The 26,235-nt window shown below is 40.9% G+C and overlaps 3 protein-coding genes across 5 annotated transcripts in view; 1 reads left to right on the top strand and 2 right to left on the bottom strand.

The window, feature by feature from the left end:
- The window catches only part of LIN52 (lin-52 DREAM MuvB core complex component), a 116,873-nt gene extending 112,186 nt beyond the window's left edge, over nt 1–4,687 (bottom strand). Inside the window, exon 1 of the mRNA XM_004010784.4 lies at nt 4,650–4,687. Within this exon, the coding sequence (XP_004010833.1) occupies nt 4,650–4,680 (31 nt within the window). The 5' untranslated portion in view covers nt 4,681–4,687. The remainder of the gene's footprint in view (nt 1–4,649) is intronic.
- A 474-nt stretch (nt 4,688–5,161) lies between these two features.
- On the top strand, nt 5,162–25,626 carry ALDH6A1 (aldehyde dehydrogenase 6 family member A1). The gene is made up of 12 exons (XM_027972014.3): nt 5,162–5,322; nt 13,064–13,123; nt 14,705–14,779; nt 14,951–15,112; nt 15,341–15,419; nt 15,810–16,112; nt 17,490–17,611; nt 18,981–19,170; nt 19,367–19,548; nt 20,858–21,037; nt 21,304–21,402; nt 23,311–25,626. The coding sequence occupies exons 1-12, from the start codon at nt 5,269–5,271 to the stop codon at nt 23,413–23,415; spliced, it is 1,611 nt and encodes a 536-aa protein (XP_027827815.1). The 5' UTR covers nt 5,162–5,268; the 3' UTR covers nt 23,416–25,626.
- BBOF1 (basal body orientation factor 1) overlaps nt 20,068–26,235 on the bottom strand; it is a 35,104-nt gene continuing 28,936 nt past the window's right edge. For 2 of the 3 annotated variants that reach the window (XM_012182036.5, XM_060418294.1), the window contains one exon: nt 20,068–26,167. In XM_012182036.5, the coding sequence (XP_012037426.1) occupies nt 25,885–26,167 (283 nt within the window). In that variant the 3' untranslated portion in view covers nt 20,068–25,884. The remainder of the gene's footprint in view (nt 26,168–26,235) is intronic. The other variant, XM_060418293.1, reaches the window with a different exon arrangement.

Below are 26,235 nucleotides of genomic sequence, written 5' to 3'. Positions count from 1 at the left end.
TCAAACCCTAGTCTCCTACATTGCAGGAGGATTTTTTTTACCACATGAACCACCAGGGAAGCCCATCTTTACTCATACTCAGACTCTCCTTCCAGTCACTGAAGTCCCTGCTATCAGAAAAAACAAACTCCTCTGCTCAGGCTCTGGATTCCACTGGATTTCTCTTGCTTTGTCAAAGACATCATAGTGAATAATCTATTGCACAACCAGTTTCTACCCTCTCTACCGGCTCATACTCAACAAGTAAGTCTGCTCTGGAATTTACCTTCTTTGAAGAAACTCTTGACCCCATGACTTCCTCACTACTTCATAGCAAAAGTTTTTTAGCTGTCCATCCTGTTGTCTCCTCTTCCTTACCTCACAGTCTTTCTTTAGCCTACCACAAACAGGCTTCTACCCCTACATGCATGGAAACAGCTGTCACAGAGGTCACTGATGACCTGTGTTGCTAAACCCAGTGGTCACTTCTTTGTTCTTTCTTATATGACCCCTCTGCAGCATCCAATCACTGACTACTCTCCTTCAAACACTCCAGCTTCTACAAAAGCACTATGCTGGTTCTTCCCCTTCCTCACGGATTCCTTCAGTCTCCCCTTCCACTCAGGGCCCACCGTAGGCTGGCTTCACTCTCGACTGAAAGTCTCCCAAGGAAATCTCATCTAGTCCCATACCCTTTACCACCATTTATTTGCCAAGGACTCCATATTTCTCTTTCCAGCCCCAATATTTTCCCGAACTTCAGCATTGTATATCTAAGTGACTATGTGACATCTCTATGTGTGAAAAACTTTTTAATCCCCATCTTCTCCATCTCAGTAAACAGCACCACCATCAACTCCAGTTCTCAATCCAAAAACCCAGGGGTCATCCTTCATGCCTCCCTTTCTTTCATCCTTCCATTACCAATCTATTCGTAAATCCAGTAGTTTCTATCTAAACCACACTCTGAAATTTCATTAATTAAGCAAGAAACTATCGTTTCTCTCCTGTACCACTTCAATAGGCTCTTACCATCTCCCTGCTCCCATTCTTACCCCTCCCCATCCCTACTCTCAAACCTACTTTCCAAAAAAGTTAAATGTCAATCAGTTCAAGCCACTCTCCAGCTTAAAAGACTTCTTCCCAGCTAAATTCATGAATGCATATCTATTGTGACCTATAAAATTCTATATGACCCAGCCCCTGCCTAATTTTTTGACACCATTTCTTTTCCACTCTTGCCCTGGAACACAGAAGGTGTTTAATATTAACAACAACAGTTAACATTTGTTAAGTACATTACTTTGTGCTCAGTATACAAATTAGCTGCATAAATTAGCTAATTTAATGATATAAACAGTGGTTCCTAACATGTTCTGGGTAAGCCAAATTTTTGAAAATCTGAAAAAAAAAGCTATGAACCCAGAAAATGTACATATTTATAAAATCTTTCAACATGTCCTTTTTTCTAACCAAAATTTCCTCCCAATAGTCTAAGGAACTCCCAAGTTCACATCAGGATTATCTACAATAGCCAAGACATGGGAACAACCTAACTGTTCACTGATGGATAAAGTTTGAAAATACACACACACACACACACACACACACACACACAAATGGAATATTATTCAGCCATATATAAATGAGGAAATCCTGTCATTTGTGACAACCTATATGGACGCTGAAGGCATTATGATAAATGAAATAAAACAAATAAAATACAACCTCACTTATGAGTGCAATCTAAAATAAGCAAACAGGCAAACTCACAGAAAAAGAGATCATACTCATGGTTATGAGAAGTGGGGGTAACGAGGGGGGTAATTAGAGGAAAGTGGTCAAAAGGTACAAACTTTAGGTTACAAGGTAAGTAAGTATTAGGGGTGTAATGATGACTATAGCTAACACTGCTATATGACAGACAGGAAAGTTAAGAGTAAATCCTAAGTGTGTTCATCAAAAGGAGAAAAATTTTTGCCTTTATTCTTCTTTCCTTTTTACTGTACTGCTGTGAGAAGAGGGACGTTAGCTGAACCAATCTATTTACTCTAAGGAAATTTCCATTGGCATTCTAATTGGTAAAGAACTAAACTCTAAAAAACTGCCTTAACTAGATATGTGAAACACAAAATCCCAATTTTCAAACTTCCAAGGAATGCTACTTATGGAAAGTTCAAGCATAACAAAAATAAACTTATTGAGGGTACGATTCAATAACCAACAAGCATGACCTTATGATACCACAGTCTAGGGTATAATTTGACTCTACTGTGTTATTCTCATACATTAAGTAACAAATGACTTTAGATTTCAATTTTCTTCTTTTCAAGGAGGTCCCAGCAAATTAAGCATTGAAAAGAGAAAGAGTGGAAAGATCTAAACTTTTTTTCATAGCAAGATAATTTTAATTAAATCTTATAGACAGAAACAGGTGGAACTCTAAAAATAGAAGTGAGAGAGCTAGGCAGTAGTATATTTTAGGATAAGACATTTATTTAGATGCAAAATTTAAGTTCACAGTGCTCAACCTGTTTTTGTCAGATTAAAAAGATTAGAGGGAAAAGGATAAAGCTATGCAAAAGATGAGCATGAAAACTTTTAAAGTCAAGTGTGCAAATAGAGTGAGAGTGGACATGGTTAAAAGGCAAAAGGAAAAAAAAAAAATTTCCAATATTCTTCCTGGCCAAAGGAAGGAAAAGAAATTGAGAGAAGACAGGGAAAATCAAATATAAGGAACAAAAATATAAAGACAACTTAGTTATAAACTAAAAATTTTCATAGCCATTACTTCTATCACTTGGTTGATTTTTTTCCAACTGTGGTAAAATATACATAAAACATACCATCTTAGCCAGTATTAAGTGTACAGTTCAGGGGCATTAAGTACATTTACACCGCTTTGCAACCATCATCACCATCCATTGCTACAACTTTTTCATGTTCCCTATCTGAAAGTCTATACCCATTAAATAAATAACAACTCCACATTCCCTTGGCTAACTTTTTAAATGCTCTTTATTTTTTTCCTGGCCAAAAAAAAGAAAAAGACATTTCATTTTTAACAAGAGAGCACTCAGGCAGGATCAAGAATCTCTTTTGACTTTCAATACCCATAATTTCTTATACAGTATATGGTTGCTTGTCGTTGTTTAGTAGCTAAATCATGTCCAACTCTTTGCGACCCCATGGATGGTAGCCTGCCAGGCTCCTCTGTCCATGGGATCTCCCAGGCAAGAATACTGGAGCGTGTTGCCATCTCCTTCTCCAGGGGATCTTCCTGACTCAGGGACCCATGTCTCCTGCGTTGGCAGGCAGATTCTTTACTGCTGAGCCACCAGGGGAGCCCCATACAGTATGTACCCATGCTCAAAAACCTTAAAATATTATTTAAGCATATATCTAATCATTCTTTCAATAAACATGAATTGAAGACCTACTGCTTGCCAGTAGGCGAGGCACTGTGTTAAGCCCTGAGACCCAACTACCAATGAAACAGACTTGGAATTTTCAATCTGGACTGAAAGGGGCAAACTTGACATAATAAACTGTTCTGTCTATGAAGGTACTGAGAAAGTGAGTGGTGAAGAGGGGCAAGCTCAGCTCCTGTGCTCTGTGAAAGCCTCTCTGGGAGGTGACATTTAAATGAGACCTGAAACTGCCAAAGTGTTTACATGTTTGATTAATCTTCTTCTCTCCCAATGCACCTAGTAAAACGCCTTTCATAAAGCAGGATCTCAATATAGCTTTTCTGGCCACAAGTTCCTCATTCCTGAAATGAACTTTCAAGATTCCTTCCAAACACAAAAGGAGAGAAAACTACATATCAGTGAAATGGACGTGGAGATGGAATAGTCGAAGCAAAAACAGTTCAGAAATGACTGCAAAACTTTAATCCTAAAACAGAACGGAGAGCAAAAGCCTGGGAGTATACCAAAACCACTCAATTGCTATCTGAGATGAGTTGCATCTTCGACAACATATAAGCAGAAATCGTTCAATCACTCAGCCTTAAGAAACAATTCATAAAGCAGAAACAAGAGAGGTAGAGACGTGTACATGACTACGCTAAAAAGCTCAGTTCTATTTTCCTCGGGACTCTCACAGTTAGGGACCCGAGAGGGTCTCCTGCTTCTGTAGCTGCCAGGGCAACGGTCCCAATCTAAGGAGACGGGAGAGAATTACTTTTCTCTTGTGGTTCAATCCCAGGATGAGGTCAGCCACTAACCCTAGCTAGCGCTTAAGAGAATCAAAAAATCGTTCCAGATGCTCAAAGAGAAAAGAACTGACCTTTTTCAGTGAGGCGCCCGGAGGAGAAAGCTACACTAAGGCGCCTCCTTTCCTCATCAGTATCTCTTCCTCGGCCATCAGTCTCACCCAAATGAGGCTAAAGGAGGACAAGGGCGACCCTCGTCCTTTTGCCCAGAAAAGGTCCCTAGCGGGCGCCCTCCTCCATCTGCCTGGTACACTGAGAAGAAACCAGGCACCTCTGGAGCCGCTGTGAAGAACCGGCGAGCTTAAGAAGCAGCCACATCGCTTAGAAAAGAAGTGGAAGGGAAAGGATAGGAGCCCATGAAAGAAATGTAAATTCGAGTGGTAGATGGAAACGGAAGTTCCCAGGAGAGCGCAGAAGGATGTAGCAGGCGAAAGGTCTCTAAGCCGGTTCTTACCGTCCGTGGGAGACGCCATCTTCCAACCCATGTCACGTGACGTGGCCAACTGTCGGCGGGAAAGCTTGGATCCGTAAGCCACGCCCCCAAAGAGAAACCCTGCCCTCAAACCCGGGAGCCGGGTTCGTCTCCCCGCCCCTATAGGGACAATCTTTACATAGGCCCGCCCCCCGGTGCTAGCCACATCTCCCCTCGCGCAGTGGATGAGGCGGAGCTACTGCAAAAATTCTTGCATGAACTTATTTACTTCCCTCAGTGAGTGGGCGGGGCCGCGGTTGTGCCTTTGGCCAATCGCAGTTCCGGGTTCGGGGGCGTCTTCCTCCTGTGCTCGATATAGAACATCGCGAGTCGCTCCGTGCCTTCCCTACCCCTCCGCCAACAGAATTTGTTGAGGTAGCGCAGGGCGAGAACGCTATCACTTCTGACCAATCATATTCCCCCAGGGCTGGGACTGAGGGGCGGAGTCAGGCGTTAGGGCGAGTAATTGGCTAGGGGAGATTGTCCTTTCCGCCAGTGAGGAGGTGCGGCAGGATGGAGGGGCGAGGCCTGGCCGCAGTAGAGCTTCTGGACAGTCTCAGACCGTAGAGGTGCGGGGGCTGAGAAGAGGCAACCCAGAGCCATGGCGGTGGTGGCGGCGGCGGCGGCGGCGGCATTGCGGGCCCGAATCCTCCAGGCGAGTGAGGGTAGCGCCAAGGGGTTGCGAAGCTCGAAATTCGTCCTTTCCATCCGCTCTCTGAGCCATCCCCTTCATGGCTGACCCTTCTCTGTGCCCATCGGACCTGTGCGGCCCTGTCCCACACCTCACTCAGTACCCGCCTTCGTTGGATTCAGCCCTAGCCCTTTTATTCTTGAGCCTCCCCCCTTTTATGGCTCTGGCCCACTCTCCTCTTCGAGGCTTGCCCGATCCCTGCCGACACTCTCTTGCCCCACCTCTGTCGGTCTGCCCAACGTCTTCCCTTTCACCTCTGCACCAGCCACCTCTCTGCCCTAGAAACTCCCCTTCTGGTCACCTCTCTTAGCATTGGGCCGAGAACCTCCAAATTGTCCCCCTCCCCCACCCTTCTTCACGGTTTGCAATCCGAGGTAAAGGCCGGGGGGCGAGGGGCAGGAAGCACACGAGGGGCGAGGGTCAGTGAATGAACTTTGAATCCCCTTCTCGGAATGTTCACTCCGTTTTCCCAAAAGCAGTCATTTGCTGAGCTGTTTTCCCCAGCTACGGCTCTTTGCATGTTCCACAGGCTGTGGACTGTTGTGCCTTTGCTTGCCAAGACTTTGTTTAACTTTCTGGCAGAGTTACAGTGTTTTGTTGGCGTTGAATAAGGACACATAGTTAATGATCCCAGTTTGTTCCAGGCACGTGCAAAGAATTAAACATCTCTAAAATAGGTGATAGAAAATGGGAACCAAGGAAGACAAGAAGTGTAAGTTCCAAGTTCCCACCCCAGAGTCAGCTTGTGCTGTGCTGTGCTTAGTCGCTCAGCAGTGTTCCACTGTCCTATCCCATGGACTGTAGCCTGCCAGGCCCCTTTGTCCATGGGGATTTTCCAGGCAAGAATACTGGAGTGGGTTGCCATGCCCTCTTCCAGGGGATCTTCCCAATGCAGAGATCGAACCCAGGTCTGCCGCATTGCAGGTGGATTCTTTACCGTCTGAGCTAGCAGCGAAGCCCCAACTCAGCTCTGCCCCTGGGGTTGGAGTGGGGTGGGGGTGTTCAGGTCTTCTCTGAAGTTAGCCTAAGGACAAGTGGTTGAGCTACAGGAGCTACATGCCTGAGGCCTGTAGCTGTTTCCAGCTGTTCATAGCCTTTCCCCGTTGTTCAAGCCTAGCAAGGACTTATAATATTATGAGGCAACATTATCGAACCTGCAAGAAACAGCTTTGTTTTTCTTACTCATGTTCAGCTTGGGAACTTCTTCCTCTGTATTTCTGGGCTTATAGATAACATTAGTATTTATCAGGTTCAGTGAGTTCTACTCCAGAGACTATGCATTTTTAAGATTCTTAGCAGAGTCTGCAAAGGTTCCTGTTTAAATATGCTATTTAATGGGACAGTGTGAATGGGTTGGAAGGATTTGTCAAATGATCTGTCCTAACTCATATTTCTTGCTGTAATCCTGGTTCTGTTTTTCTAGGTTTTGTTTTGTAGTCAGAAAACAAAATTTCCACCCTATATTTTCCATTACCAACTTCTCCTGGAAATCTTTTATTAAATTGGCTTTTTTCCCTTTGCCTTTCCACCATCACAAGTCATTGAGAGACTTAAAAAACTATATTGTCCTTTGTATCAAGGAAAAGAATCTCCTTCCCCAAGTGCTTTATTTTGGAAATAAGCACTTTTTTCTGATTCATTTGCAGAAACTTCTGCATTGACCTGAAAAAGAACAGAGATAATAATTCTAAGCCAATTAGGAGTTACTATAACATGATAGTTTGAGAGTAGTCTAGAGTCTGGCAATCCAGATATTATCACTCCCATTTAAAGAAAACTAGTCTTAATATGACTCAGTGACTTTCTTCAGTGATACAGTGGAAAGAACACAGGCTTCACAATCATACTTGGATTCTATTCCAGCTCCACCACTTCCTAGTTTTGAGAATATTTGTGAAGATTAGAATTAATGAAGTAAGTTGTTGTTGTTGTTCAGTCACTAAGTCGTGTCTGACTCTCTGTGACCCCATGGACTGCAGCATGCCAGGCTTTCCTGTCCTTCACCACCTCCCAGAGTTTGCTCAAACTCGTGTCCATTAAGTCAGTGATGCCATTTAACCATTTCATCCTGTCCTCTCCTCCTGCCTTCAGTCTTTCCCAGCATCAGAGTTTTTTCCAATGAGTTGGCTCTTCACATCAGGTGGCCAAAGTATTGAAACTTCAGTTTCAGCATCAGTCGTTCCAATGAATATTCAATACTGATTTCCTTTAGGATTGACTGGAGTTTGATCTCCTTGCAGTCCAAGGGACTCAAAGGAGTCTTCTCCAACACCACAGTTTTACGGCATCAATTCTTCAGCGCTCAGCATTTGTTATTGCCCAACTCTCACATCCATACATGACTACTATAGCTTTGACTAGATGGACCTATGTCAGCATAGTAGTGTCTCTGCTTTTTAATATGCTGTCTAGGTTTGTCATACCTTTTCTTCCAAGGAGCAAGCATCTTTTAATTTCATGGCTGCAGTCACCTGTCCACAGTGATTTTGGAGCACAAGAAAATAAAGTCTCACTGTTTCCATTTTTTTCCCCATCTATTTGCTATGAAGTGATAGGACCAGATGCCATCTTCTTAGTTTTTTGAATGTTAGTTTTAGGCTAGGTTTTTCACTCTCTTTCACTTTCATTAAGAGGCTCTTTAGTTCCTCTCTACTTTCTGCCATTAAGGTGGTATCATCTGTGTATCTGAGGTTGTTGATATTTCTCCCAGCAATCTTAAAGGTCATCCAAGGTTTCCCACCTAGTAACTCTTGAGAAGACTCTTAGAGAGTCCCTTGGACTGCAAGGAGATCCAACCAATCCATTCTGAAGGAGATCAGCCCTGGGATTTCTTTGGAAGGAATGATGCTAAAGCTGAAACTCCAGTACTTTGGCCACCTCATGCGAAGAGTTGACTCATTGGGAAAGACTCTGATGCTGGGAGGGATTGGGGGCAGGAGGAGAAGGGGACGACAGAGGATGAGATGGCTGGACGGCATCACTGACTCGATGGACATGAGTCTGAGTGAACTCTGGTAGTTGGTGATGGACAGGGAGGCCTGGTGTGCTGCGATTCATGGGGTCGCAAAGAGTCGGACACGACTGAGCGACTGAACTGAACTGATGTTGCTGAGAATTCAGGACTTAAGTCTAAGCCTCTCTTTCTGTGTCAGACACTGGCCCAAACTTTGGGAAAGGAGAGATGAGTAAAATATTCACTGAAAGCTTTCCTATTGCAATGCAATAAGTGCCAAACAGTAAGACTGCACACAGTACTGCAGGAACCTATGGAAAGAGCCCCAAACTCAACCTGTGCAATTCTAGAAAAGCTTCCAAAAGGAGTTGATCTCTGTTTGAGTACTGCAAGAGTAGTACTTTAGCCAGAGGCCTTTAGCCAAAGAAGGGAGTTCCTGTCAAGGAAAATAGCAAGTGTGAAATAAACATCTAGAGAACAAGAAGTTCGATGTGACTGGACACAGGATAGTTCTTTTCAGTAACGGTACTAATGATTGTGTCTTGGAAAATGAAGAAAAGACTAAATGACTATCATTTAGTCAAAAACTAAATGATTATGTTTTATTATGCCCTCTCAACAGCAGGGAGGCTATGTGCATGTGGCAGAATGAAATCAAGTGGCCTAGAATGCGCTCCTTGGCTGATCTGTACATTTTCTGCCCTATAAGAGAGTTTGCGTGTGTGTTAAGTCACTTCAGCCATGTCCAACGTTTTGCGAACCTATGAACTGTAGCCCCCCAGGCTCCCCTGTCCATGGGATTCTCCAGGCAAGAATACTGGAGTGGGTCGCCATGCCCTGCTCCAAGGAATCTTCCCAAGCCAGGGATTGAACCCATGTCTCTTAAGTCTCCTGCATTGGCAGGCGAGTTCGTTACCATTAGCACCACCTGAGAAGCCAGTAAGAGAGTTTACATAAAACAAAATTAATATCCCACAATTGCTTGGGTGTATGCTTTCATTCTGCAGAATATTACTGAGTACTTACTCTAGTCCAGGAATGCTACCAGGTGATGAGGACACAACTCTCTAGTGTTCTAAGGGAAGACAGACTTAATCATGCTGTTCTCTAGTGTGATAAGAGAACTAGAGGAATTCAGGTGTTTTATGAACCCCAGAATCAGGTACTTAGCCTCGACTTGATATTGAGATTTAAAAACTCTGCTACTGTACCACTCACTCACAGGAGTTAACCTTGTTTTTTCTACTTCAGAGGAAACTAAAACCATTAGATGAGAACGTCCTCAACTTCCTACTAGCAAGCCTACAGAACTGAGCCGTACCTGTACCCAAAGTGATAGGGAGCTCAAGAATAGACGTGAGCCAAGCAAATGGGATGAAACAACTCCAGGCAAGAGGGAGCAGCACGTGCAAGGGCAGTGTGAGCACAAAACATGTTGTGAATGCCCGGAGCATAGAGAGAGCAAGGAGGAGAGCAGCACACTAGGAAACTAGAGAAGTGAGGATACTATGTAGAATCTTCTAAGCAACACCGAGGTGAGTCTATCCCAAGGACAATGGAAAGCCATTGGTGGGTTTTAAACAAAGGAATGATCTGACCAAGTTTGTGTTTTAAAAAGACCCTTTGGCTCTGGAGTGGAAACAAGAATAAGAGGTTTAAGATTGAAGGCTGAGAGACCTGTTAGGAATCATTACCTGTTCAGAAACCCAGGTAAGAGACAATGATGGTGTAGAGTGGGAAGAGGAAACAAGAAAAGGGTTGCATTCCCAAGACTTCTGGGAGGACAGATTGCCAGGACTTGTTTGATTCACTGAGAAGAGAGGGAGAGAAGTTAGGGTGACATTTAAGTTTCTGGTTGGGCACCTAGGTGGATATTAGCCCCATTCACTGAAAGGTGGGTTGTAGGAAACAGAGCTGATTGATAGGACGATGAGGAAGTCAGCTTTTTCCAACATGGACCTAAATAATATCCAAGTAGAGATGTGGTGAAGACAGTTATGTAAGTATTACCTGATGAGGAGGATTCTGGTGAAAAATTAAAGATTTGGGCATCACCAGGATCTAGCTAATTAAGCCATTGGAGTTAATGAAATCACCCAAGGAGAGTTGGGACCTCTCCTTGTCCAGAAACTCAAGCAGTTAGAGGCCAGGTATGGGAGAAGCAATCAATGAAGAAGGCAGAGAAAATGTGGCCCAAGAGATAGAAAAGATACCAGGGCATCACAGAATATAAGCGGAAAGGGGATTTGGGACAGAAGGTCTGGTTAACTCTTCACCTCTGCTGAGAGGTCAAGTACAAGAAGGACTGGGAAGAGTCCACGGTCTGGAGGAAGTCTCTGGTGTTCTGGTGTTCCGTCATAAAGGTAGGAGTTGATTGAGGAGCTAGTGGGAGATGAAGAAATAACGGTAATTCATATATAGAACCCTTTCTATTGGATGGAGAGAGGTTTTAAGATACAGGAAAGAAAGGATAATTGGTGGAAGTGTCTGAGGCAGGAGGAACAGTTGACTTCAGAGCACAGATTCAGAGATTAGCCTTAAATTGGAAGACATACTTCTTCAGTCAGACATTGACTGTGTACCTCTGTCTCCCAGTTACTCTGTCTTTATGAATCTTGGTAGCTGCCTTCTCTGTAAGAGGTAAAAGGAAAAGATGATGAGTATTGGTCAGTTTGGTAGGCTTGCTAGTAGGAAGTTGAGGAAGTTTCCATCTCGTGATTTCTGTTTCCCCTGAAGTAGAAAAAATAAGATCAGCTCAGTGAGAGGGAAAGGAACAGAGTTGAAAATTTTAAGAAAATTGGTATGTTTTGAAACAGCAAGGAATGTGAGCAAATAATATTTATAGTAATACAATAATAGCAGTGTTTAATGAGCACCAACTACCTGCTAATCTGTTTTTCATACCTGAACAGTCTTGATCTAGTAATGTTATAAAGTAGGTAAATAAGATGCAGTACCTGTCCCTGTGGAATTTATAATCTTGGGGTAAAAAACAAGTACCTAGGCTATTACAACACAGACAAATAAACTCGATAGGGAAATACTGACTGCTAGGTGTCCCAGGAACGGGGGAGCCTGGTGGGCTGCCGTCTCTGGGGTCACACAGAGTCGGACACGACTGAAGTGACTTAGCAGGTGTACAGAAAAATACACCTAACCAAGTCTGGTGTGGGGAACAACAGGCAATATAGCTTTTGAACACCTGTTGTATACCCGGTACTATGTTGGTATTGGGAATGTGGCTATAAGACATGGTGGTCTCCAGGAGGGTGTTGCTGGTTTGAAATAGCTTTTGTGGTGAAAGGAGAAGCCGCAGACTAGGCATTTTGACAGACAACCGGCCCAAAGGACCAGCAGCTTTTCCTCTGGATAGTGCTGTCAGCACACAAACAAGTTCTTGTACATTATGCATCCCTAAACTCTTTGGTTAACATGGTCTCTCTTCAGATAAGGTAATAGGTTATTAGACTGCACCTTCCTTTTATATTCCAGTCTTGAGTATTTTAGTTTGCTCACTTCGATTAGACTTCTGTCTTTCTTAAATCAACTTCCTTAGCATATATACAAACTATTTTTTGAGAGTGACTTTATTTTAACTGATCCCGCCACCCTAACCATTTGCTGATTAAATTCTATTAAATATAACACATAGGTTATATGGCATTAGGGGTATGTGGCATTTTAAAAAACAGCTTTATTAAAATAAGTTGATCTAAGATAAAGTGTATAATTTAATGTTTAAATATTTGTATACACCTGTGAAAACATCACAATCAAGATAATGAATGTATTAATTGCCCCAAAGTTTCCCTCTGACCTTCATCTTTTCTTCCACCATCATCTCTAGGTAACCACTAATCTGCTTTCTGACACTATGGTTTACATTTTCTAGTTTTATATAGGTACTCTTCTTAAGTCTAACTTCTTTCACTCAGTATAATAATTATAATTATCCATGTTGCATTATCAATAGTTGATTCCTTTTCATTGCTGAGTAGTATTCTAATATCTGAATATACCGTACTAGTTTCCCTATTCACCCAGCCAACCTTTAAGTTGCTCCCAAATTTTACACTGTTACCAGCAAAACTACTATGAACACTCATGTTTAAGTATTTGTATGGGCATATTATACATATATTTGACACTTGGTTATATACTGTCTTATAGTCAACACCTATTGTGTTAGACACCATCTTAGTGAAGTGAAGTTGCTCAGTCGTGTTCGACTCTGCAATCCCATGGACTGTAGCTCACCAGGCTCCTTCCATCCATGGAATTTTCTAGGCAAGAGTACTGGAGTGGGTTGCCATTTCCTTCTCCAGGGGAATCTTCCCGACCTGGGGATCGAACCCTGGTCTCCCGCATTGCAGGCAGACGCTTTACTGTCTGAGCCACCAGGGAATCCCACCTTAGGTGTTTTCTTATTTTTAGATTTAAGGTGACTACATTTATCAGGCCAAAACTAGAAAAATACAGTCTAATGACCAAAAAACATCTTTTTTAGATCAGGACTATCCTAGAAATTGAACACGTGATGGTTATGAGTTTTTGTTCTGTCATAGTTTGCTGTGTCCCACAGCCTCACAGCTTTTCTCTTTAAAGACTATATGACCCTTGAGAGCAAACACCGAGTCCTTCTTCATATACTCATGGTAACTAGTAGAATACTGAGCAGATAGTGGCCATTCACTAAGTTTTTAGTAATTTTCTGCTCTCATTTATCAAAATAATCCTTCTTTTACTTCCCAGGTCTCTTCCAAGGTGAATTCCAGTTGGCAGCCAGCATCCTCCTTCTCTTCATCTTCAGTGGTGAGTTTATTTGGTAATAAAGGTTGACTTCTGAAAAGGAATCCAGTACAGTTTGGGAATATTTTCTTTACATCATGGTGATCAGAGTTTATCTGAAATTTTCTATCTTGATTTTCTTATCTTGTATTATGTCTATTATGTTGTAAGCACTTCCAGTATTGCAAAGTGATCTTTATGACTCTGATTTTTTTTAAATAATTTTATTTATTGGGGGCTTTGCTGGTCTTCATTGCCGCACAGTCTTTTCTCTAGTGCAGCCAGTAGGGGCGCCTCTCCAGTTGCAGGGTGCAGGCTTCTTATTGCCATGGTTTCTCTTATTGAGGAGCACGGACTTTAGGCACTCAGGCTTCGTAGTTGTGGCACAAGGGCCCAGTAGTTGCGGCTCCCAGGCTCTAAAGTGCAGGTTCAATAGTTGTGGCACACAGGCTTAGTTGCTCCATGGCGTGTGGGATCTTCCTAGACCAGGGATCAAACCCATGTCTCTTGCATTGGCAGGTGGATTCTTTACCCCTGAGCCACCATGACTATGACTTTTAATGCCTATGTAGTATTCTATCAAGTAGATACTGTGTGAATTAACTAATAATTTTCACAAATAATGTTTAAATTTATTCCTTTTTTTTCAGTATTATAAAACTAACATTTATTTATATCTTTTTTGGTTATTTTTGCTTCTTTTATATTATTTCCCTTCTGAACTGGGATTACTGTGTCAAAAGATACAAACATTTTCATGACTTCTACAGGTTTTCTTGACCCTGCCTCAAAGGTTGTCTTCTTTACAACCTTTAGAGTTGTTTTTACAGACCTACTGTCTGTTATCCATTTGCAATAACTAAACCTGATCTGTAAGGACTGGTGCTCAAAATCCTGTTTAGGTAGAAGCATGCACATATTATAACATAGTAGTCTTTCACCTTTTTTGGCCTACAGACCACATTTGAAAATTTAATGAAAACAAGCTGCTTCTTAGAAAAGCTACACATAGAAATGTTTTTTAAAATATTTTGATCATAAAGATAAGGCACGCTCATGGTAATGTGCCAGAAAGTCAGCTGGGCCAACAAATCATAATAGTTAACATTTGTTAACACAGAGTCTGCTGCTTTTTTAGTATAAGCTTGTCCATGACATAGGTTTCCTTGGTGGCTCAGATGGTAAAGAATCTGCCTGTAGTGCAGGAGACCCGGGTTCAGTCCTTGGGTCAGGAAGATCCCCTGGAGAAGGGAATGGCTACCCACTCTAGTGTTCTTGCCTGAAGAATTCCATGGACAGAGGAGTTTGGTGGGCTACAGTCCATGGAGTTGACTTTCACTTTCTCAGTGACATATGTTTTTTATGAAGTTCCACTGTATGATTACAGGGAATTTTCCATTTACAGAGAGATCATAGTATTGAGAGGTTCCGCCCTATCTTAATATCTCTACAGAAGAGTATATTGTGTATCTCTTTCCTAGTGGTGACATAGCTAGAAAGCAGAAAATTCAGTTATCAACCCCAGTTCTTTTCTCCTTGTGAAAGAGAGAGAAGTAAAGCAGTTAACTAATACAAAGTATTGTGTTTATTTTTTTTCTCCCCCAGCCAACTGTGAAACTCTTCATTGATGGGAAATTTGTTGAATCCAAAAGTGACAAATGGATTGACATCCACAATCCCGTAAGGAAAGCTGCTTTGGGGCCTAAACTCACTAGCCTAGAATTCTGGGAACACAGTGGGAAAAATAAGGACCTGGGTCTCTATTGTGAAGCACGTATCACTACCCCTGTGACTAAATGAAGAGGGTGGGGCGGGGACAAAGGATGATTGATGTGCTGCCTTTTCCATCAGGCCACCAATGAGGTCATTGGTCGGGTCCCTCAGTCCACCAAGGCTGAAATGGAGGCAGCAGTTTCTTCCTGCAAACGTACTTTTCCCGCCTGGGCAGACACTTCAATATTAAGCCGTCAGCAGGTCCTGCTCCGCTATCAACAACTCATTAAAGAAAACTTGGTAAGAAAGCTGAATGGTATAATTTCCCAAAGTGTTATTTAGGTGCTACTTGTCACTCTCATAGAGGCCCTGTTTGCTGCCCTCCCTAACTGTACAATCCAGAGAGACATAGATCATGGCTTTCTCCCTCCAACAACTTCTCCTTGACTTTTCTTCTTTTCTGGCTGCCTGAGAACTAAAGGGAGGCACATCCTTGTGTTGGTTTCTATTTGTGTGTTTTCTCTCTAGAAAGAAATTGCCAGGTTGATCACGCTGGAACAAGGGAAGACCCTGGCGGATGCTGAAGGAGATGTTTTTCGAGGCCTCCGTAAGCAGGGAGTCCCTCTAGGGGAGTTCAGGGACACTGGGAAGAAGCAAAGGAAGATAAGGGTCCCCCAGAGTGGGGGACTTCCGCTTCCTTTATGTAGGTTTTGCTATCCCATGATATCCTAATACTTGTGGGAAATGACAGTACCTGGGTACCTGTGCTGTTGGCTTACTTCGTTATTGCACTCCAATAATCTTCCAGTTGGTTTATGCATTTCACTGCCTTCTTTCCATTCAGATGATCTCGCTTCATGCAACATCTTCACATAGCGAATCAGTACTTTTTCCACCTGTCATTGGCCTTGCCACTCAGGGCTGACTAGAGCATGACGAAGCTAAGTACTGGGCAGTGTGAAGAGTTGCTCGCCTGACTGCTGCTTCTCTGTTCCAGAGGTGGTTGAGCATGCCTGCAGTGTGACGTCCCTCATGCTGGGGGAGACCATGCCATCCATCACCAAAGACATGGACCTTTATTCCTACCGTCTGCCTCTGGGGGTGTGCGCAGGCATTGCTCCGTTCAATTTTCCTGCCATGATCCCCCTTTGGATGTTTCCCATGGCCATGGTGTGTGGAAATACCTTCCTGATGAAACCATCAGAGCGAGTCCCTGGAGCAACTATGCTTCTCGCCAAACTGTTTCAGGACTCTGGTGCCCCTGATGGAACACTGAATATCATCCATGGACAACATGAAGGTACCTGCCCCTCTGGACCTGGCACTTAATCTGGCTACCAAACCAAGGTGTTGAGTCAGTGATGGGGTGTTTTAGGGATAAAGGAATTTACTAATAATAAGTAACCTCCGTTTTTGAAGAAAATGTTTGTTGACTGTTTTGCCATCTCTGTGCTAAGGTAACTAAATGGGGAGTAGCAGTGCTTCTTCCCCTACAGAATATATTAGGACAAAGAACTGTGGTTGGGGCAAGATAGGTAAAATTAAAGAGTAAGTTTTCATTTCAATACTGAAGGGACTTAACATTATTTAACTCAGAATTTATAGACCACAGAGGTACCGAAGTCCTTCTGATTCATATAATAATGGCTAATACTTAAAAAGTGCTTCCTTGTTTCAAGCACTGTTCCAATGCCTTCCATCTGTTCTCTCATTTAATCTTTACAATCACTCTTTCAGGTAGGTACTATTATCTTCCCATTTTACAGATGAGAAAATTGGGGCATAATGAAATCAGCTGATTTTGCCCAAAGTCTTGTTGCTGGAAACTGTCAAAAGTTGCGATGTGTATATTTAAACAGGCCAACCAGGGACTTCCCTGGTGGTCCAGTGGCTAAGACTCTGAGCTCCCAGTGCAGGGGGCCCAGGTTCGATCCCTGGTCAGGGAGCTAGATCCCACATGCTACAACTAAGACCCAGAGCAGCCAAATAAATAAATAAAATTTTATTTAAAAAAATAAAATAAAATTCACAGGCCAACCATGGTTTTTACTTTTAAATACTGTGCTCTATTGCCTCTCATATGAGGGCACAGTAATATCTGAGAGTTCCAATACAAGTGACAGTTGAGGAAATATCATATTCGTAAAAGACAAAAGGAGGAGTCGAGTATTGAAAGGCTTTTATTTTGAAGGAAAATAGGAGCTGTAGCCTTCAGAGTTTTTTTAATATAAATTTATTTATTTTAATTGGAGACTAATTACTTTACAATATTGTATTGGGTAGCCTTCAGAGTTAAAGTAAAAATTCTGGACTAGCAATTGGGAAAAACGATGAAAGAGAACACGTTAAATAGAATTTGTAGTTTAAAGAATTTAAGAGAGGGACTTCTCTCGCGGTCCCATGGTTAAGACTCCACACTTCCACTGGAGGAGGGGGCACAGGTTCAGTCCCAGGTTGGGGAACTAAGATCCAATTAATGGTGCTTCCTGACCAAAAAAAAAAAAAACCCGAAAGAATTTAAGAGAACAAGGGCAGAACTCTAAAAGGGGATTCCAGGGCAAGAAAACAAAAGTATGAAACTTCTCTTTCATAGCAGTGCGAAAAGGACAAATTTGCTATTCTGAGAAGCCCATAGCCCTTTCTTCCTTTGTGATACTCATTTATTTTCTTCTTAAAGCTGTAAATTTTATTTGCGATCATCCGGATATCAAAGCAATCAGCTTTGTGGGATCCAACCAGGCAGGAGAGTACATCTTCGAGCGAGGGTCAAGACATGGCAAGAGAGTTCAAGCCAATATGGTGACTTCTTATTCCTTTTTCCCCCAAATTCTGTTGTATGTATTAAAATTACCTGGAAAAAGCCCTTCAGCAGAGGAACCACTCATCTCACCCTAATGCCAGTGTTTCTTTATTCACAGTTCATCCTGGTTATCTTCCCTTTAACTGCAAACCTTGTGATGAGTTTTATTCTCAGTCACTTTAATTACCTTTTAGTTTATCCAGGTAATCTCGGTGATAAAGTCACATTTCTCCTTAAGAAAGATATTCAGATTCTTTGGGCTTCAGCCCAAAATTCTGTTTCTGGCCCTATTTCTTCCTTCATCCCGTGCTTTCAGCTAGCCCTCATCCTTCCTGCCTTTAAGGCAAATCCTAACTACTAATGTTAAAGATGTGATCTTCCCTAAGAGTCGAGGCTATTTAAGGCACTGTGGTGGTGGTGGTTTAGTAAAGAGCCAGATATCCCTGTATGATATCTGAGTGTGGTTTACTTGACTGCACAGTTTTTTTGTCCCTTAGTGACTAGATCCTTGCCAAATACTTTGTGGTCATTTGATACTAAATATAATGTCCAGTTGCCATTCTTACTGTTCCACTAATAGCAGAAAGGGAAGCCACCTATCCACAGGCTTAGAAACTATTCATGATATGCCCGTTTATTTCTTTTCATGGCTGGATGTGTTTTGGCCAATTTGATTTATGCCCCTACATATTTCATCGATGTGTTTTGTATCTAACATTAATGCTCTGTGTAATGTGATACAGTTAAGTAGCAGACAAGGTATCTATTCAAGTATTCAACTATAGTATATCTGTAAATATATGGAAAATGACCCTGTGTCATCCTACATAGAAATTTATGAGGCTGTGTATCTAGAAGCAAGTCAATTAGGGTAACTTCTTTCTACAAATTATCTGTCAGGAGGTCTCCCTCCTGTTTTGCCTTTCAGCTGGCTACTGGAAACCCTTTGTTTACATTGCTCTTCATATAACTGGAAACCCTAACAAACAACAGATTCTTTCCTACCTAACTTAGAAAAGAGAAGGGAGTTCTCCTTGGTTCCTAGATGAAGTGTTTGTCAATCTGAATGTGATTGAGACAGTATTTTGTTTGGGGTGGGTTTGTTTTTTTTTAAATAATAGTTTTGATCTAAATAAACACCTGTCAGCTTTTCAGCTGAGAAAGTGAAGAGAAAGTAACTCGGAGACTTACTCAGTGTTGCCAGGACTTAAACAATATCAAAATGATAATAAATCTCCTTTCAAAGCGGCATAGGATAAATTCTCAAGTCCTTTTCTTAAATTCTCATCTGAAAACTTAGATTCTTTAGTTTATTAGCCTAATTGTATTTTACCAAGGAAGATTCATGTACTTTCTGTATTTCCTTAGGGAGCCAAGAACCATGGAGTAGTCATGCCAGATGCAAATAAGGAAAATACCCTGAACCAGTTGGTTGGGGCAGCATTTGGAGCTGCTGGTCAGCGCTGCATGGCTCTTTCAACAGCAATCCTTGTGGGAGAAGCTAAGAAGTGGCTGCCAGAGCTGGTAGAACGTGCCAAAAAACTAAGAGTCAATGCAGGTAACCAATTTTTAGACTTTGCAACTCTGGCACTAAGCTCTGGGTTTTGCATTGGCCTTGTCCAGTGGGAGCGGTCATGTTTATTCTTACCACTGTCTCTCTTTGTACTGGACTACTTGTCATTCAGATTCATCTTTAATTATCACTCATCGTTTATGTTCATAAAGACCTTAAATACTTCTGTGTTGTTTTACAGGAGACCAGCCTGGAGCTGATCTTGGCCCTCTGATCACTCCCCAGGCAAAAGAGCGTGTCTGTAACCTGATTGATAGTGGAACAAAGGAAGGAGCTTCCATCCTTCTTGACGGGCGAAGTATTAAAGTCAAAGGTTATGAAAATGGGAACTTTGTTGGGCCAACCATCATTTCAAATGTCAAGGTGAACAACTGTGAATTATTTAGTTCACAAACATATGAGCTGAAGGCACCACTGGAGACAATGGAATCTCATTCCTCTAATTTATAAATGAAGACATTTAATGACTAGAGACCTCATCTCTTGCCAGAATTACTCAATTATTTTATCATTAAGTCCGAATGAGTCACCCCTCCTGACTCCCAACCTCTTTCCACTGTATCAGTGGTTGGAAAACTTCCGTTAAGGGATAAAAAGTAAATATTTTTGGCTTTGCAGAGATAAATAGCCTCTGTCACAAATACAGTATATCAACCACCCAGTGTTTATTGAGCCCCCCCAGTACTGGCTCAGCAGTAAAGAATCCACCTGCAATGAAGGAGACCCAGGTTGAATCCTTGGGTTGGGAAGAGCCTCTGGAGGAAGAATGGCAGCCCACTCTAGTATTCTTGCCTGAAGAATTCCATGGACAGATGGACCTGGCAGGGTAGAGTCCACGGGGTTGCAAAGAGTCGGACACGACTGAGTGACTGACACTTTCACTTCACTTTCAATGTTTATTGAATACGTGCATCTTCACCAGAAAGCAATGAAAGAAAAAGAACTGGTGTCAATTTTTATTTATCAAAACTCTGAAAGTTGCTTATCTAAAATTAATGACTACATTGAGGGTTGTTTTTTTTTTAAGTTCATATATCCTCACTATTCCTATTATAATCCTGAATAATCAAGAGTTGAATCTAAGTATAATAGAAATTGAGATTTTTTGCCACAGAATCACTGAGGAAAAATCCACTTATCCAGCTACAAACACAGCTACAGTGGTGAAAGATGTTTTGAATGTTTAATGTGACCTGATACCAAAATAAAAATGGACAGACTCATTTAGGAGGCAAAGGAATGAAGAAGAAAGGATTATTTATGTTACAGAAAACTTACCACAGGATTTCTTTAAATAGAAAAATTCTCATTATGTTTTTAATGTATATTTGATTTCTAAAATGAATTTTCAAGTAGCTTTTCAGTAACATAACAGTTGTGTAAACAAGTAATACAGGCATAAATCAAGAAGCTAGTGATGGGTCATGAGATCAAAAAATACAGTGCATAAAGGAAAGGAGTGTAGTTATGTCGTTATAGAAATACGAGTTTCAAGTTACTTATGATTGGTAGCTTGGAAGATGGAGCATGGAAAGAAAGGACTTTTTTTTTACAGGTGATTTGAAATGAAAAGAGATCACTAACCTAAAAATTGTGCATGTAAGCTGTGGGTAATAAAATACCAAATACGCAAAAAATACTGACTACTTTTCCGATGCATCACTCTTGGCAGCCAAACATGACCTGTTACAAGGAGGAGATTTTTGGCCCAGTTCTTGTAGTTCTGGAAACAGACACTTTGGATGAAGCCATCAAGATTGTAAATGACAACCCATATGGAAATGGAACAGCCATCTTCACCACCAATGGAGCCACTGCTCGGAAATATTCCCACTTGGTGGATGTTGGGCAGGTTTGTGAACAGAATTTTTAGGAGATTCTTGCAGCCATTTACAGTTTCCTGTGTAAGGGCAGAAGGTAAACAGGGGTCAGTCACTGCTCTCTGCTCTCCCTTGATGCCCCATTTCTTCCTCAGGAATAAAAGTTCATGGGATGGAGGATCAGGTGGAAGGTGGGTAGTTAAATTGGTCTCTCTGATGCCCAGCACTTGTGCTTCTAAACGGAGAGTTCCTTCGCGGAGTCTTTCTTAGTGGTTGACGTGGCTTTGTTCTGCTTTAGGTTGGGGTGAATGTGCCCATTCCAGTGCCTTTGCCAATGTTCTCATTCACCGGCTCTCGCGCTTCCTTCAGGGGAGACACCAATTTCTATGGCAAACAGGTAACTTCAAGTTTTAAAAAAATATTTTTCCTCTAAGAAACTCTCTTGAACATATTCAGGAACAAGGATTCTGCAAGAAAGGAACTGCCTGCAGCTTCTGTGAGGTTATATGTTGTTCAGCAGTACTTGTCAGTAGGTTCCCTGGAAAAGATATAAAAGTTAATAAAACTTTGCTATTTACTGAATAACTCAAGGCAACAGAGTTTTGGGGGAAGAGCTTGAGTAAGTCCAAGCTTTTGTATATGCCCCCTCCTCTGCCTATGACCCTCTCTTCCTACATCCTATTTCTACCCTCCTTCATGACTGTTAACCACGTTTAAAGTGTGGATTTGCTAAAGAAAGGCACCTCTCACCACCATCCCCTCCAGTGCTGGCTGTGCTCCCTCCAGTCCCTCAAGTGCTCCCACCACACATTTCCTGTTAGTCACTCATTTACTAAAACTTTTATTGAGTACCTTCTGTATATTAAACAATATTCTAAATATAATAAATGCTATAACATTTATAACATTGTATAGCATCAAATAAAAAATACATAAAGCAGATCTGGAACCAAGTTACCACGATTGTCACATCCTTCAACTTGTGCATATACCCTAAAGCAAGACCAGGCATGGCATGATCAAACAGTAGAAATGGGTTGGAGCCCAGTGAGTGAATGAGGGAGAGAGTAGCAAGAGATGAGGTTAGAGAGGTAGACAGAGGCAAGTCAATGGGACTCTAACTCATGTTAAGAAGCCCTTGTCACACTGTAATTATTATTTACTTATCTGCAGGATATACTACCAGAGTAGGTAACTAAATACATGTTGGACAAATGGCCTGGTGAAAAGTGCTTTGTAGTCCCACAGAAATACAGCTGTTTTGGAACCTTCAGTAAAAAATTACTTGTTTTCTATACAGGTCTCCCTTTGTAGGTTAATGATAAATTAACAGTGGGATTACATAGCAGAGTATGACAGTGTGGCCAGCTGGTTAAGACAACACTCGTTGACTTGTTTTCTATACAGGTCTCCCTTATAGGTTAATAATAAATTAACGGTGGGATTACATAGCAGAGTATGACAGTGTTGCCAACTGGTTAAGACAACACTCGTTGTTTCAAGATGGATTATCCAATTTGTGCATTAGTCACAGCTTTTGTAAAAATGATTAATTTGATACAATTAAACATTTCTTTCAAGGGAAGCAGAGTAAAACTGTTGCTTAAAAGTTTGTTGGTCTGGGGTTTTTTTTCAACCCCCATGCCTGTTTAATTACTAAGTTACTCTAGTAAGTGAAGCAGTAAGTGAGGCTTCCTAGAGTAAAAGACTAACCAGAGTTTGAAGTCTTAAATCCTTAGGCAATTAAATTGCTATTTTGCATTCTGTAAAGAAGACATAAAGGTATCATTCTTACATAATAAAATGTAAACTTGTATCTTATATTGAAAGTATGTAATAATCTCTAAAAAAATTGTTTTCTGTATTAACATGGCCCAGATTTTGTCTGTTAATTCTAGAGGTATATTTTAATCAAGCTAGTGAGTTGTGTTCTAACAGTACTCTTCTAGCTTGCTAGTAATTTTGTGTGTTAAATTTGTACACTCTATTCTCTTTTGCTCGAGCCTATTCTTATAAAATAAATACAAGTTTAACGGTTTACATTATCCAGTTTTTACATTTAGATATTCTTGGCTAGTTTTAGCATAATGATAGCTAAGATTTGACTCTACTATGTGCCAGGTAATATTTTAAGTATTTTACATAGATTATCTCATGAATAATATATTGAATTCTGGTTGCACCTGTTCTGCAAGTAGGAACATGAATAGCATTTCACAATACCTCCTTCAAAAGTTGATTAAAAGAAGAGTCATGAAACCCCCAGGCATGTATGATAACTCTTTTTTTCCTTTGTTCTCTGTAGGGCATCCAATTCTATACTCAGCTAAAGACTATCACTTCTCAGTGGAAAGAAGAAGATGCTTCTCTTTCCTCACCTGCTGTAGTCATGCCTACCATGGGCCGTTAGAAACAAGTCTGTTCCAGACTCGGTGCATACTGAGTAATCACTGTTTATTTTTGACCAATTCCAACTGCCTACTTTACTCAGATCCCTGGGATTGGAATACCTTGTAACTAAAATCTTTCTCAGGACCATTGACCCCTGTTAAGTTGCTAATAGGGAGACTCCTAGAGTAACTCTGAAACCAGATTTTCACTTGCTTTTCATAATTTTATTTTTGAGGTCACTGTTCTAACTGTGAAATGCTTATCTGGAATAAGAGCTTAGACCTGTTTTCTAAAAATTGTCCCCATTTCTGATGAATGACGTGGAGGGAACATTAGTGTGTGTAAAGAAGATCTCCCAAGGAAGAGGAGCTCTTGGATGGAGACATAGGTCATAATTCACCCTTTGGTTGATCCTCACACAGTCCTACATAAATGCCAGTGGGTCAAACCCCTCTGCCAGGCTTTTCGGAGCCTCTCATTTATCCCACATTACAAAGACATAATCCATCTCTGCTTATCCCACAGTTGTGACAACTGCTGCTTTCTTTCCTGCTGAATGCCACTTTGTCCTAGTGATTCATGATCACAGATTCTACCATTGTCACTGTTCCTGCTTCTTAAAACCACTTACTATGGATACCTCAACTTTTTGGATAAATCAACTTTTTGTTGTTTGTGCCAAGTGTTAAATTTCAGGGTTTGCTTCAGTAATCATTAATTAGTGCGTCAGTCATTAATTTAGATGCCAGCAGGTTTTGTTTTATTTTTAAGAAAACTATTTCAGAAGTTATATGAGGCCCAGAAATCAAGAGGTGTTCCAACCATGAAAGTCAGCTAGACTCTTTTTTTTTTTTATGTTCAATAGAATCTCACATTTATTGAGAAATGATTAATGGTTAAAAAAAAGGCAATGCCCTTTTCTCATTAGTTGAACAAGAAACTGAAGAAACATTACCTATATGTTTTATAATATTTTTCTCTTCCAAAATTTATTTCTGAAAACAAGTTTTAACCACTGTTCTGCACTTTGAAATAAAATTAATCCAGACTAAATCAGTATAATGGACAAGGACAGAAGATTTCTTAGGACTCCTGGTACTCTACTTTGAGTAACAAAGGGTCAGAGAAAATGAACCACCCTCGAAGATACAACCTTGGGTAACACTGTTAAATCTCCAAACAAAAATTCTTCCTGAAAATATCTGGACTAGAGACCCAAAACCTTCAAACTCAAGTGTTCTCCAAGTGTGAGCAAGATTCTTACCTAAAGTAAGTCTAACCTGATACTACTTGCTGCATTTTTTATATTGTGCTTTTCTCTTGCCTGCATTTCTCATTTGTAATACTTTTAATGAAAGACCCCTTAATGTAAAGTAATTGATTAGGGCCTAAGAAATTTCAAAGCTCTCTATGTGTGAGGTAGTAGAAGAAGTGTGTTGACAGCTCTTCTGCAAACGTCTTTATGCTTTTTGTTTCTTTGCTATAGCTCAACTTTAAGTCAGAACAGAAATTTATGTATTAAACAGAATAGATTGTTTCTGCTCTACCATGCTGGCTGTTAAACAGAATAGATTGTTTCTGTTCTACCATGCTGCCTGAATCCTATCTTTCTGATATGGTCTTCACCCACTGAACTAGGGAAAGGCTTCTCATTTCTGATAAGAGTTCTGGTTGTCAGGCAGATGATAGAAAGTCACAACCTTCAATCATTTAAGGTGACTGAACTTTAATAAAATATGTTTTATGACCCTGCTGGCCCATTTTTTTTTTAGGGGGGGGAGTCTGCCTTCCTAAAGGTGAGGCAATAGAAATTTATAATTTTGTAATAGAATGCTCCTTGTTTTATCTCTTATTACAGCTGGTAACTGATAGTAATACTTAATTCAGTCCAACAACTACAGGCTGGGTTGAATGAAAGGTCATTTTTGTCTAAATTCCAAGTGGAATTAAATATAATCCCAGAGACACCTAAGTTTTCCTTACATATAAGGGAAATAACTCTTTAAGAAATACTAACTCTTCAGAACTGTGTTGCTATAATTAGAATCAACTCATTTGGCTAGCTATTTGCTGCTCAGAAGAGTTTCTTATTTCTTAGATGGAAAAAAAATCTGTACAGTTCATGCTAGTAGCAGCTAAAAAAGTGGCCTCATTTGAAATTTCTCAGATTCTACATTGTACTAATTGATTATGTACAACAAATTACAAGTAAAAAGCTCTTGAAAAGAAACCCTGTTTTTGTTTTGTTGTTTTTTTATGGTATCATACTTCCTTATAATGCCTTTATCTGCTAGCCTGTAGTGACTCAGCTTCCCAGCTCTGCACAAACGCAAGAGGTACATGGTCATTATGTTTATTCTTACATAAATGATAGTACATATTTTAGCTGGGCTATATATTTCAAAAGGCAATTTGTAGGTTTTCCACACTAAAAGCACAAATATGCATTTGTATTAAATATATGCTTTCCTTAATATGGACATTGTTATTAAAATGTCCACAATCCAAAAAAAGTCCACAATCTCATACTAATGTTATTATTTGTTTCACTGATCCCTGAGAACTGGCTAGTAGAGAAAAGAACTGTGACTTTGAAGAAGCTACATGAGGAAGAGGAAGAATTACACGTATTGTTGGTTAGATTACAGCTCCTTACTGTGTCAGACTCTTGTGATCCTTTTTGAATATTGCGTATCAACAGTTCACCAGTAGAATTTAAGATTGGCACTTGCTGGGTGATGAATGTTTGATCTTGAAGCTTACTTTCATCCCTACAATAATGATAAAGTGAGACTTGTCAACAACTGTACACACATGGAACTTGGTTCAAAAAATAGAC

This window comes from Ovis aries, chromosome 7 (genome assembly GCF_016772045.2).
Source record: "Ovis aries strain OAR_USU_Benz2616 breed Rambouillet chromosome 7, ARS-UI_Ramb_v3.0, whole genome shotgun sequence".
Taxonomy (NCBI): Eukaryota; Metazoa; Chordata; class Mammalia; order Artiodactyla; family Bovidae; genus Ovis; species Ovis aries.
Note: the sequence above shows the minus strand (reverse complement) of the source record. Positions and strands in the feature narration are given on the sequence as shown.

Bases quoted from the DNA above. Each gene is read 5' to 3' on its own strand.
- ALDH6A1 (XM_027972014.3), top strand. From the start codon at position 5,269: ATGGCGGTGGTGGCGGCGGCGGCGGCGGCGGCATTGCGGGCCCGAATC. The intron at 15,113-15,340 runs GTAAGAAAGCTG...TTTTCTCTCTAG, and splicing joins AACTCATTAAAGAAAACTTG to AAAGAAATTGCCAGGTTGAT. The intron at 17,612-18,980 runs GTGACTTCTTAT...GTATTTCCTTAG, and splicing joins AGAGAGTTCAAGCCAATATG to GGAGCCAAGAACCATGGAGT.